A 14,474-nucleotide genomic window follows, 5' to 3' on the forward strand; every position below is an offset into this window, starting at 1 on the left:
CGAGATGCTTTTCTTTTTTGCATTCAAAGCCCATCTTCCGCTCTCGAGTTCTCTTCTTTACTATTTTTCCAGTTGCTTTCACTTTGCCATTTTTTGCCTTCAAGTGTGCATGTATTCATATGTATATGTGTGCATGTGCTTGTGTGTGGGTACGGGCAAGTCATGCTAGCACGTGGCGTCAACAATGCACAGTCTGGCCAAATGGAGGTGGAGGTGGAGGACGAATGGAAGCGCTCTGCGTTGTGACTGCAACTGGCATTAATGTTGGCGATGAATGCCACTCGAAACGTTGCGATGAGATGTTTGTGCGTCGCGTGCTGCAATCAACTACCACCTACCGACAGCAGACGGACATCAACTTGGCTGTTGCGGCATCGTTGTCTAGCTGTGACTTTGGCTCTGGCTCCGGCTATGGCTGTGGCTGTCCGTCGATTTCTCAGTCTGCCGTTTGCCGTCGGCTCTGTTGTCGTTGGGTGCATGGGTGGCTGCTGCGTTCGGCAGACGCAGGTTAGCTATTCTCTATGCATGCACACACAAGCGTACGCTAAAATAGATAGTGAGGCATTAGGGTTAGTTAGTTGGTATTCCTCTTCGCAAATGGCTGCTCAGCTGCTGCGTCTATGGCTGGCCAACCTTGCAACCTCGCTTCCTTCTTGCTATTGTTGGTTTCGTTTTCTTTTTGTTGGCGCCGCCACTATTGTAGTGCGAATAGTTTTTTCATTTTCCGTTGTACGTTCGAAGGCAGAGGAGAGCGAGCTTTCACTTTCGCAGACGGAGCACGCGGTGTTGCACTCGTCACGCATTAGACGGCACGCTGAATGACTCTTCGTCGAGGGCAATGAAATGAATGTCGGTGTCTGAGCGTAGTCTACGCGCAGATTTTACGGGTTTTACATTTAGTTATGAATGAAAGGAGAGCATGTGCTAGCCGCAGCCTGCATGCCACATGCCACATGGCGAGTGGGGAGAACTACTTGGACATAGGAAGTTACGTATTTGCATGCCGTACGTATGCATGGGTGTTGGTATGTATGTATGAAGGACAACTAGATAAGTGGGGTACTGAATGTATGTATGTATGTATGTATGTAAAATATTTTTAAACGCGAAAGCAAGCGCTATGAGAAAACTAGTTGAATACTGCAGCTATTAAATATTCGCTGGATTTTAAAGTTGTTCCATGCCAATTTAGCGAAACAGCTGGATTTGTTTTTTGAAGTTATAAAAATAGAGTTTGAAAAATGTATTCCATGTATGTATACAATAGACTTGACAATTTTCAACAGATCAAAATTGTCATGGTGTAACTTTTTCTTCTTCTTCTTCTTTCTTTTTCTTTTTCTTCTTCTTCTTCTTCTTGTTTGGTTCGATAACCGCTTAAGCTGTTTTGGCCGAATTTTAGTTCCACGAAATTTGCTTCATATGGCAATCAAATCTGTAAACTCAACAAATTTCAGCAAATGACAAAGCTTTAAAATATTGTAATCCGTTCAAAAAACAAATGCAGCTCGATTAATGACACCAAGCTATCGAATAGGTGCCACCAACAAAAGTTGTGACGAAAATTTCATCTTTCAATTTTTCCATATTTAATGCTATAAAATATTCTTTCATCTATAATCGGTCTAACTTATTGAAATACCCTCTATGCTGACCAATAAAAAAGCAAAATCACGGCGAACCGAACCGGCACAATTTACGCCCATTTTTATCAACTGATCAAAGCTCAAATTAACTCACAAGTGCCTTCGTTGTTGTTGGAGATTCCCTGTCACGCATTCAAACAGAATTACGCACTAGCTCACACACACATATACACACAGTCCATAAACAAACATATAATTTATGTTTACAAAAAATGCGTCTAATTTTGCGTGAACCGGCCAGACAGGCCCCTCTTTTCTATTCTCTCACGCACAACTAACACACACGCATGACAATTGTTGTACTGCCCGCATACGCAGCCATTCACGCAAAAATATGTAGATCAAATATTATATTATGGGAAACTATCCCTGCAGGGAAATCACAGAGCATTGAACAGGTGTGCTTCTGGTGAATTTAGTACCATGGCTTGTTCATGTTCGTTCTCTTTTCCACATAATGTATCGCAGCGAATAGCAGGTAACGTCAACTGGCTACCCGGTGTCAAAATTAAAACACATTTAATAACATGAAATTACACAGAATTGCGACGGGGACGGATTTCTCGCCGTCGGTTATTTTTACGGCGGCAAAATAATTAGATTCATTTCTATTTTCTCCGACGGGCTGAAGACTGAGGGTTGCTTTTTTGATTACTTGATGACAATTTGTGACAAGAAAGAGTAAGCCAATGGTATTCGATTTGCACAAGAAAAAATGCAAAATATCAATAGTGTAGATAGAAATAAGCTCTTTTTTAGTACAATAAGCTTCAATGAGCTTCAACGGGCTGCTTCACAAATATAGTAAACGAAAATATTTCACTAGAAAATACATTTTATTCTAACCGCAAAATGTCAACTGAAAACCGTCTCGTCGCAATTGGGTCTAACCGACCGAATTTTCCGCAACTCGTTACCCTCTGTCCCGCTGCAATTCTGTTTCGGGTCACACAATCGAGTAAAATATTGTTGTATCGTTCAAATGGTTCCAGTGGTATTTTTTTTTGTCTCTTGCCCTAAATGTCGCTGAAATGAATTAAATAGCTTTAAGTAAATATATTCCGCAGTGTTTAAAAAAAACAGCTCGGAATAAAGAAATGGATTGAAGAAAAAAGTTAAAAAATGTTGAATATATGTACATTTAGTTAAGGTTAAAAAGTTAAGTTTATTGTGTTCGAGAGAGCCATAATTTTTTCCAGGTCGATCGAACCACATCATCATTAGACTCTTTGGTCAATATATATGAGGATTGCGATTACTCGCATTTACCTCTCTTCTTCAACATCATCGCACACCAAAGACAGAAGTAAGAGAGTAGTTCGCTATTTGTGCAACCGCGCCAGTTCTGAACATAAATTCATTTCACTACTTCAGATTTTCCCTGCAGGTGTAGTACAGATATACATACAGATACACATACACACATACATTCATAGAGCATGACAAAATTTTAGCTCGCTCACATTAGCATATCTTCAGCATTACTATAGCATTTGCCTATTATTCGCTATTCAACTATTTTCGCCCAAAATACGTCATCTCAAAAATAAGTTCACACACACCAGCGCTCACGCTCTATCCTCTCCAAACCCCATAACCCAGTGCCCCATTTGATTATAGCGTTGAATTGGTTGCTATTAACCGAGCGAGAGCATTTTTTTGTTTTTGTTTGTAGAGTCCAATTCAGTCAGAGTAAAAAAAAACAGTCAAAGCGAAGCACAAAAGGCGTAAAAAAACTTTATCTCACGCTTTTTGTGAGCAAAACTAAAATTTAACCTTGAAAATAGCAAAGCACCGAAATAATTCGTAAAGTTGAGGGCAAACAAACCGAAAGCACACGTCCGAATTGTGTGCAAGCAAATGTTTGTGTGAAAGCGTGTCTGCATGGAAATGATATACAAAGACTATTTGTATGTATGTGGAGTATATATAGTTATGTATATATGGTATACATGTGTACATATATTCATATGTAGTTCTATGTATGTACATATGTAGATATGTTTGATTCTACTTAGGTAGATGGCGACAATGGAAAATGAGCAAACAAATAATCTTCTGAAAGCCAGTGGAGAACGAAGAGCAATAGGAGCTGCGACAAACATCCAACAACAACTCGCATATCATAGTAATGGCAACTAGTAATAAATGCTACCCAACGCAAAAAAAATTTTATTGGAATATTTGTGTGCTTGTGTGGTTCAGGCATCACATCCCGCTACACTACAATTTTTTTATTGCAATAAAAAGTTTGAAACTAAATATATTTCTGTACTCATTTCGCTTTCTATTTTATTTATATTTTTTTTTGTTTTTTTTTTTTTTTGTTTGCTTTATTCTCCACACTTTGTCTGGATTCGAAGAAATACGATGATTAATTGTGGCGGAAATTTACTCTCTAACAACTTAATTCGATTTTTATGTGCGCACTGAAATTTTTAGTTTGAAGGTCTTTGCCTATCTAAAAATTAGCAAGTAAAGAAATAAATTTAAATTAGGGAACATAATTCTAGTAAATTAGTGAGTTAAATGTCCATAAATAATTATTTACACGTGGAAGTAAATTAGCTAACTATTCACTAGCGTATGGGCAAATGCATTGCTGAGGAGATATCACGTGCAGATGAGTGTATAACTCATTTAGGTACCTATTATTTTTAGAAAAAAAAAATCAATTCTTATTTTATTCGATAATATCAAAATAGATTCAGTTAGAAATGGGAGAAACCTACTTACAACCTTTTTTGTTAAGTGGAGGTGGATTAAAATTCAGTGCCGCTCAAAAGCGCCGACTAACATATATTTCTATCGAATATATACATATATACAAGCGCCAATTTTATATAAATTCATATAAAACAAAATAAACAGATATATATAATTGGCGCTTGCGGCGTGCGTCTTGATGCCATTTCACAAATGGGGGTACCTGCAGTCTTAAGTCGACTCTGAACCAGCGATTTTATGGCAGAAATACACTCAAAGGTTTTTGTTTGTTTGTTTTTGTTTTGCTTAAGAAGTCAAGAAAACATTATTTCAGGCTGACTACTAAAACTGAAGAATAATGAAAATATAAACATAATTCAATAGCAAACTTAGTTAGAACTGGAGATCTCTTTAAAAACACGAACTTATTTAAAAAAAAAGGAAGAACGTTACGAAGAATTCTGGAAGATGTAAGAAAATTAATACTTTGCAGCAGAAATGGGCAATCAATGTCGTCTTTAATAACATTGAAAACAAACGGGAGCAAAACCCGATTCTCTGCAGTTTAAATACTTTAAGTTGATCAATAGCAAATGTGAGCAAAGAGCAAGTTTCCTGGGCCTACCGTTAGATAAGCTAGACGAAGACGACCGGTGATTTGCACTACACTGATAGGGCAAAGTAACTGCTACAACAACAACAACAGATTAGATATTGTGGGCCGACCAGGGACGAATCTATGGTGATTGCATGAAAGCTTTTATGGGCAAAAGACATATTTTATTTGACAATGGTTACAAAAAGTTTAGAATTCGCGGAGAGTTTGAAAAGTGGTCTATAATTACTTACTTTATTTTTATTCCCGCTTTGAAGAATTGGGGATATACTTGTTAATTCCCAGCCATCGATCCAGAAGATAATCAATTATTTATGATTATTTTTAGAAGTGAAATAACTGCCGGACATTTTGAAGAGTTTTTAATAATTTTTGGTCATCACTGGACTAGTGCGTGACAAATCACCGAATATTTGGTTAAGTGGATGTTTAGAGGGGAGAACACTTCAATAGCGATGGAATACAGCTTCCTTGGTGTAAAATTGGCACGAAAGCTTATTTTTAAAATACACTTTGAGAACAAGAATTGCCTAGCAAGGAATAATATAAATGCAACTTGGGCGACATTTCTAACCAAATTTAAAATAACGCTAATTGTTTTTAGCTGTCACTAGAGCGGTATAAAGTTATGCAGCGTAGGTATGGGGGATTTAGATGTTCGAAGAAATAGACAAATAATATTTTTCAACTTTAATATTCAATAAATTTTTTTAAAGTGGATTTTTCATCTGCCCATCAGCGATCGTCACATCCTTAAATCGCCATATCGCAAAAAAGTTAATATATTTAAATGACAAGATTGAGAATTATAAAATATAGTAATGTGGATTTTGAAGGTAAGGTGTGACCTACACATCCAATTTTGAAAATAATCCAATACCTGTATTTAAGAAAGCTTTATTATAAGAAACTATTATCTGTCCTCATACCTGTAAACGTCCATATTTTCCCTGATTTTCACTAAAATTATGAAAATGAATTATTTAAAATGCTTCAAAAAAATGAGTTTTGGGGCGAATTTTCCTACTATTTTTGCTTCGAAAAAAAAATGTTTTCGAAAAATTGTCGAATTGTAAATTTACATAGAAAGTAATATCATACGATAAAAAAGTTGTGTGCAAAATTTCAGGGAGATCGGTCAATAACTTCTCGAGTTATCGTGTATGCCAATTCGGAAAATATAGTTTTGAGAAAAACGCGTCTAAAGTTTGAATACATCTAAATTCAACCTCTCCCAGCGCTCGAACACAAAGAATAGAGTCTTCACGTTTGACGATCTGTAATATAAGAAATAGTTAAATTTACGCTCTAACATTTTTTTGACATATTCTTAAGGGATTTTATTAATATTTTATGAAAAAAAAAATTTTGTTTGAAATTTTACAGATATCTGCCCCCTTAATACTTTCAAGAGAATTGGTGCATTTAGTTGGGGCTATCTTGTTTGGTATATCACTGATGCCTTGAAATATAGAAGTTTGATTATACTGAGTACTGAATAAAAATGAACATTATATATATATATGTATACTACAATTTGTTTTCGACAGACGACCACAGAGTCATTGTCGTAAATTCTTTACTATAATTTTCTAAATTCTTTACTATAATGTCTATCTATCTGCATTTTGATTACATTGAGGCATGGGATATGCCCGTTTCTATCCCTTTGAATTCCAATAACTTCTGATGAATTCACGCACGCCTGTTCGTCATCACTCCTAGCCTCATTATCGTTTCTAAGCCGCATAAGCTACTCATGAGCTCTGCTACGCCATAAATAAGCACCAGTTTTCAAAGTTTAAAGCACAATTAATCACGGCGCTTTTAGTTTTGCTGCACGATAACGCACACAAATTTCTAATTTAGCTAAATTTTGTTTAAATAAATGGTTCTTAGTAAAAAGCTGGAGTACTACGAAAGTCATTTTGAGTTTTGCTGGGCTCTGGCCTACAAATATCAAAAAAATAGTATTTTCTTTGGATCTTATGAAATACCAGCTTATCTGTAAACAAATAAAATATCCGATGGCGATAAGTATCATCCACATAATTTTTTGGAAACTTGCAAAGGACTGCAAGTGTACGGTGGACGCAGAATACTCGTAAAAATATGAAGCATCGAGCATTCCACACACGTTCCGCATGCAAATCTGCGACTGATTGTTGTTGGTGGTGTTATTTTAAATATATAAGTAACATTGAAGTTCATTTGTGTGCAAAATCTTTTCAATATTAATTTTGGGATTTTATTAGTCAGCGCAGCTGTTTAGTGCGATGCCATGCACTCAGATCCCATTTATAAAGCAATCCGTTCTCTGCTAACCACCATTCACCATTCACCACTCTCCACTCTCCACCTGCATTCTTTTCTGGGTTTTGTTCTTTTTTTCGAAATAATTTGCAAATGCTTTTTGCTCATAGAGCAAATGCTGCGCAGCAAATATAATTTTTTTGCTGTGTTTGTGAGAAAAAGTTCTCAGCTGCTCAATTGTGTGTTGTGTGAACTAGTGTTGCTGTGAGTTGTTGTTGTTCTTTGTGTTGTTGTTTTCGTTGGTGTACCTTAACAGTGTATTTTTTGCTTATGAAATACGTACTTTGTGAGGAAATTTTTTTGGACAAATTCTCACACATCCAAGCGAAATTCTACCCGAGCGCCGCCAGTAAGAGGAGTACCCGCAGATATGACTGCCACAAACACACACACACACACGCACACGAATACACGGCGTCATGCATATGCATATGCATGTACATACAAGTGCCATACACACACACTCACGCACAGTGTGTGATTTCGTTGCGAAATGCAGAATTCTAACACACTAACCGACTAACCTAAACCGTCACATCAACAACAACAACACAAACAACCAGTACAAGCGGTATGAGCCGAACCGAAAAAAATTGCAGTAATATTAGGGAGAACTCGGGTAAAAAAGCTAAGAACAGACGCGTACGACAGCGGGCAGTACGGCGCGGAGGGGGGCAAACGCAAAAAAGAACCAACAACACAAATCAGACTTCATGCGCACACACCCTCATGTCGGCATTATTGTTGCGCGTTTGCTGCGCGCTGCCTTCGTCATTCTTGAGTAAGCGTCGCCAACCGGCGGGACGTGCATACAATGAAGTCCCAGTGCCTCCCGTTGGCTGTCGGCGTCGCTGTCTACATTTCAATGTATTTTTTGGATAGTTTTTTGGCAATTGCCTAATGCGCTTTTTAACGCCGCTAGTCGGGCCAGAAGTAGCAGCAAAAGTAGCAGCCGCACAATCAACAGTTGAGTTTTGTTGTCGCGCGTACATTGTTGGTCACACAATCGGTACGGTCGGTCGGTCGGTCGGTCGCTCAATCGCTAGAACAAATCCACGCGCCTACACTAGAATTCAAAGTTATTCTAAAAACTAAGCTAAATTCATTCAATTTCGAAGAAAGCTTTCAAGAAAAGCCCAGTTTTCAGTTCAAGTGCAAAAATGCAAGTGAAATTTGAAGAAATTCAAAAATACTATATGAAATTTTAGAAGTGAAGAAAACAAAAACAAATAGTTTTGTGTAATCTCAAAAACTAATAGAAAAGTAAAAAGTAAATTCTGGCTCACAGAATATGACAGGTGCAATTTGGCAAATTTTTAGCTTATGAAATGTCGGATTTTCAATAAATCGGTTTTGTGGCAATTAAAATTGAAAATACAATATGTTTTTCAAGTTTATAAATGTTTTGAAGTTTAAATTACAAAAACACATCAAACAGAAAACTTCAAATTCGGTAATCGCATTGGTCACACTAATCGTCGGTCGCGTTATTAGGTTTTCGGTAGTGTGTGTTTAAAGCCTTTCTGTGCAACGGTCGCCAATTGAAGGCAGTCACCAAGAGTCTACAACCAGCCAGGTAGGCAGTTTATGCGAAAAAAAGCATTAATATGGTTAACTTAACAAAAATTTGATTAATTTAACTTAAAAAATATTAAAAAGATAAATTTATTTAATTAAAAAAAATTAATTACTTTAAACAAAAAAAATATTAAAAGGATAAATTTATTTAATTAAAAAACAAAAATACTTTAAATAAAAAAAAATTTAAATTTATTAAATTACGTGAAATTAAAAAAATATTAATCAGGTAAATTTATTTAATTAAAAAATAATTACTTTAAGTAAAAAAAAAAATAAAATGATAAATTTATTTAATTAAAAAAATATGGTTTAATAATTCATTTAAAAAATATATTTAATATTTTTATTATATTATATTAATTAGTTTTAAACTTAATTAAACTAATTTTTGAACTAATTTAATTTCGTTTTTTTTATTACAAAGAAAAAAAAGAGCAAAGTATTGAAGGAAACTGTTTCGAAGTTTCCAATTTACTATTCCGCTCTAAGTCAAAATAAATAGATATGCACATATTTCCATCTAGTAATATATTTTTTATACGTACAGTTCTGAATCACAAAGGAAGAGCTGACGTAGTGTTCTACATATTTACATAAAAACAAAAATTTTGAAATTTCGTAATATTTTCGGCTTAATCGATTCTTAACTTAATTCTGTCTGTGGGGATGAAAATTTTGCTGGCACCTAAAAAATTACTGCTGGCAGGGGAGATGTGGCACATTTTCAACGAAAAAATATCAACAAATCTTTGATTTAAAAAATAAACCCGTGTGTGCAATCTTCATTAGAAATTTATAATAATTGCTACCTTCTCTTTCGTGTTGAAATGATGACGTAAAAAATTGTAAAGCTCTGGCAACTGTATGCTAAATGCACTACATCTTAACGCATATCCAATGGGAAGTACCTTCGAAATTTAGTAGTTTCACCAGGCCCAGCACGAGTCGAACAAAAATGTTCACAATCTCGTTAGTTATCAGTAGTAAGTTGCTGCTTCCTGTGTCAAATCAACTACTACAAATGTTTTACAACAACAACCGACTTAAAAGGCGAAGAAAAAAATAATTAAACTTTGTGCTCAGCATTTGACGCAGTGCCGAGAAGTCATTTCGGCGAATATGTGCGAATGGGTTGCTTTGCGAATCAAGCATTCTATCCAATGCATTGCCATGCGCATTCGCTTTCGAATTGGCAAACAACGTACAGCATTTACTGCAAACTTGCCCATACACACACACTCCCATGCGCACTCAAAGCGGCGCAGGCAAAGCGCTCAGCGCAAACTATTCGTAGAGTAGCGCTCGCTGCTAGATACAAGTGCACACACATACACACATACGAGTAGAGATAGTGCTTTTGAATCGCTGTGAGAGAACTTAACTTAACGGCTGCCAGAATTCTAAACATTTTGCTGAAGCTTTGCCGATTTTGTTTGATTACTATTCTGCGCACTAACAAACATGCATGTGTACACATACATATGCGCATATGAGCACATACACGTGCATATATTTATTCTAAACGATAATTATTTGTTTTACTTTCCCTGCATTTAAGTTTTTGGGCAATGGCTTTAGAAAAAAAACATTAAATATTATATAAAAATTCGCAGCTGCACTCAATTCGCTACATTTGGAGTTGAAATTGCACATAACTGTGTCAACGTAATTACACCTAAATAGAGTAATTTATGTTTTCTTACAAAATACACTGTACTCGTGTTTATGCATGTCACCAAATTTCTAACCAATTCATCGACTAAAACACTAAACAAATTAGTACTAATTCAGGCCTCATGCGCTGATAAATCGTATTTCTGTATGTAAAAACAGTCAAACTCTTATCCCGCAAAACAATTAATAGTGTTGGTGCATGTATATGTATTTGTGTAAAAATATTTAAATATGCTTTTCAGTGTCAGCGCAGGTGCGAGCAGTGAGGCAACTTTTTCTGAGCAGCGATAAGCTGTTAAACACGAAATAATTAAAAAATATATATACTATGTACTTTTTCCCCCCCTAATATATTGCTTAAAAACTTAAAAGCGCCAGAAAATATTTTTTCGAAAAAACTCTGCTAACCTTGAGTGTCAATAACCTCAGCTGGACATTGAAAATAAAACTTGTTTTATATGCCCATTAAAAGCGAATTTGAATTTTATTTTCTACAATTAAAATGCATTGTTTGTTTATCAATTTCTACGTATTATAATCTCGGAGTCTATTTAAAGCGATTTGAAGTTCAATACACACAAAGGTATTGGGACGCAACCCAGTAGAACTACAAATGGAGTCTCCGAAAGCGAGTACAAGAGTAAGAGAGTACCCACTTTGACATGATTTTGAATCATTAGCCAAGATTTACTGCTTTTCACACGCCATTCTCACGCTTTCTGTAGCCAATAGGGAGATAGGGACGTGTTGAATTTTATGTCTTTTAGAAAAAAAGAGTTCGGCTCTTATTTATTCTGTGTCATATGCAGTGTTGTTGAATAATTTGCGAAGCGAAAATGTGCTAAAATGGATCCAAGCAAAAAGAAACGCAGAAAAAGTTTAGCTATTCAATTAGTTTAACTTTGATGTTAAAACTTAACGAAGATTTGGTTGTGAAACGTGGAATGTGACGACAGCTGACACAAGCTCAATACAAGTTTTTGTAAACAGATGCCTTCGAAAGATTCTCAAAATATTCTGGCCAAATATTATCTTTAAGGGGGAAACCAGTTTAGACTTATCAAAAAATCGACTTTTTATTGTATAAATTGTTAGTATAACTACTCAAAAATATGTGGTAAAAATTTTAAAGCGAAATTCGTACTATTCCCGATTCTATGAGTGACTGCTCGTCGGTTCCGCACCGTAGCGCGCGTTAGTTAGAACGACGTTTTTCTCGAAACTACTTTTTTTCAATTGGTCGGCAATTTAGCTTAAAAAGTTATCGACCAATCGTTATAAATTTTATACGGAGTATTCTTTATTCAATCCTAATTCATATGAACCTAATTCTGGGGTTGTATTATCATTAAAAATATATTTTTTAAGCAAAATAGATGAAAAATATGGTATGAAAAAATTACATTGTGTTCAGGCGCCTCAAAGATATGCAAATTTCAATATTATTTTATAAATTTTGCTTTGCTAATTATAAAATTGCTTTTGATTACGGAAAAAATTGCAACTTCAGGAATATCCACCAGCAAGATACTCGGATGGCGATCGTCCATGGATAACACGCTCTAACGCCACTATTTCCGGCGGAAATGGCTTGAAAGAATTTTAAAGTGTACTTAAAAATATGAGTAAAATTCCCCCCATGTTTAAAAAATTTCTGATTATTCCTTCCTTGTTCAAAAAATTCTCGAAAAACACCAAAGTTTCGGCCTCCTTAACCGATTGCCCCCTTAATTCTGACTTATGGGCCAGAACCCAGCTTCTGCCAATACTATTAAAGATCCGAAAGAGAAAATGGGGCTGGATTGGCCAAGTTCTACTTGTACACAGAGGAAATGTTGACTTACCAAGGGCTGCCGTTGACTGGAACCCCTTAGAAAGCCTGACGACTGCCGCGTCATGCAGCTTAGATGGAATGAAGTTAAGAGATTGGCACAAAACAGACCCGAATCGAGGGAATTCGTTGTGGCCCTATGTTCCACACTGGAACACTTTGGTTTCATAAATAAATATATGGCCTTTTGTAGGGCCTTTGAAGATGATTATGAAAAAAGTGAAAAAAATTAATTCAATAAAAGTTGTAAAAGTTCTTTAAATCTGTAGTATCATCCTTCTCTACAAGGAAGTTTGTGGGAATAGTCTCTTTCTCTCTCATTTCGTAGGTTCGCGGGATAATTTTGGGATACTTTTTGAACAGCATTTCTTGATCGTTTACATATTAAAATGGAGCTTTTGGCTACTCCATAATTGCTTGTTTAAATTAAATTAAATTTTAGTTACTCATTACCCGTTTTCAAGGGCATCACTTAATCACATATTCGCATGGGAGTACTCAGGGGGTACGAGAACTAACTTTTCAAAAAATTATTATAAATACTTATATTACATAAACATGGAGATCCCTTGAGGGTCCCAGTGCCCTTCTCGCGATGCTATCTGGTGTTTTTCGAAACAATTGGCCTATCCATCGCCTCTTTCTGCGTTTCATTTGCCAAACAATAAATAGTTGAAATATCTTTGTATGCAAAATGTATACCAAATGAACAAATTCTCTAAGCAATATTCAGTACTCCATAATACTTTTCATTCTCTTAAATTTATGTATGTACATTTGCATTTACTGATTCCATTTCTATTTCTTCTCTTTGCAGTTTATTTAAATTTATGAAGAAAATATTAATACAAATATAAACATAAAATACAAATAAATAATATACACTAAGCAAGTAAACTTTTCAAAAAGTCAAACTCAAGAAAAGTACGAGCAGAGAACGCATAAGAAGAAGCAGTAAATCAATTTGGAAACGTTTCCCCAAAAAGCAATAAACCACTAAAACTAACTACTGCACCTACAAGGAAATAATTGTAAATCATATCAGCAGCAACAACAACCACAGCATACACATTAGAGTGAAGCAGAATAGCCAGCGACGCTTTTACAGCGTCACATCAGTGAAGTCGCCAACGCCAATACCAACCCCAACACAAACACAAACAGAAACAACGCCAAACACCAAAATGGACGAGACACAGCATTTCTGTTTGCGCTGGAACAACTACCAAAGCAGCATAACATCGGCGTTCGAAAATCTGCGTGACGATGAGGATTTCGTCGACGTAACATTGGCGTGCGAGGGGCGTAGCATTAAGGCGCATCGCGTCGTCCTGTCAGCGTGCAGTCCATACTTTCGCGATTTACTCAAGGTAAGTGCGGAATGCATATGTAGATGTAGAGTTTCATCGGCGAATGCCCCCGTATAGAATGAATTGCATGGGATGCCACAGTTATGCAATACCTGAGAAATGAATTTCTCGGAAAGTGTTCGCATGAGAAGCATTTTATTTTTGGCAAGTTTTATTTCCAGTTATAGTTTCTACTTAGCAAACTTCTAAATTAGCAATAAGTCGAACCACTTCTAACGTAGCATTTCCCTTATTAAACTCAGATCAGAGCTGGTTTGGATTAGGCGTATGTGCCTTTCTTCTGGCGGCAGTTGGCCGAGATGTCTCAACATTCTCCGCGCTATAGCGCTGTATTCAAGGAGACGATGCATTGGAGCTTGATTATAGAAACGACAAGAATCGGTGGACCATATCCCGATCATGTGCAGATGACTGCTTCGTCTGCAATGGCCTGTGTGAATGCCCGTGAGCATTATCAGTTAATACTTGGGGAGAATTATGAGTTGTACCCCCTTGTAAGGATTTCGCCTGGCGTAAACCCCTAGTTTGGTACCAGCAAACTTCCCTCAGCCCCAGCTCTTCACTCCTAAGCTTCTTCTTTATGGTGTGTTGTCCCATGTCAAGGAAGGGCTCGGGTCCTATTAATGGCGAGGCCGTAGCCTCTCTCGCCAATGCGTCCGTTACTTCGTTCCCAGTTATGCGCCTCGAGTGCGCAATGGAAGATTTGCCATAAAGCGGTTTTGTAGCAGGAGATAACG

At 36.4% G+C, this 14,474-nt stretch overlaps 1 protein-coding gene across 3 annotated transcripts in view; it reads left to right on the forward strand.

Annotated features, from left to right (window-relative positions):
- Nucleotides 1-14,474, forward strand: part of LOC128856879 (broad-complex core protein isoforms 1/2/3/4/5) — a 93,153-nt gene that overhangs the window by 25,869 nt on the left and 52,810 nt on the right. For all 3 annotated transcript variants that reach the window (XM_054092298.1, XM_054092299.1, XM_054092297.1), the window contains exon 2: nucleotides 13,185-13,737. In XM_054092298.1, coding sequence (XP_053948273.1) covers nucleotides 13,552-13,737 — 186 coding nt within the window. In that variant the 5' untranslated portion in view covers nucleotides 13,185-13,551. The remainder of the gene's footprint in view (nucleotides 1-13,184; nucleotides 13,738-14,474) is intronic.

Source organism: Anastrepha ludens, chromosome 3 (genome assembly GCF_028408465.1).
Source record: "Anastrepha ludens isolate Willacy chromosome 3, idAnaLude1.1, whole genome shotgun sequence".
Classification (NCBI taxonomy): Eukaryota; Metazoa; Arthropoda; class Insecta; order Diptera; family Tephritidae; genus Anastrepha; species Anastrepha ludens.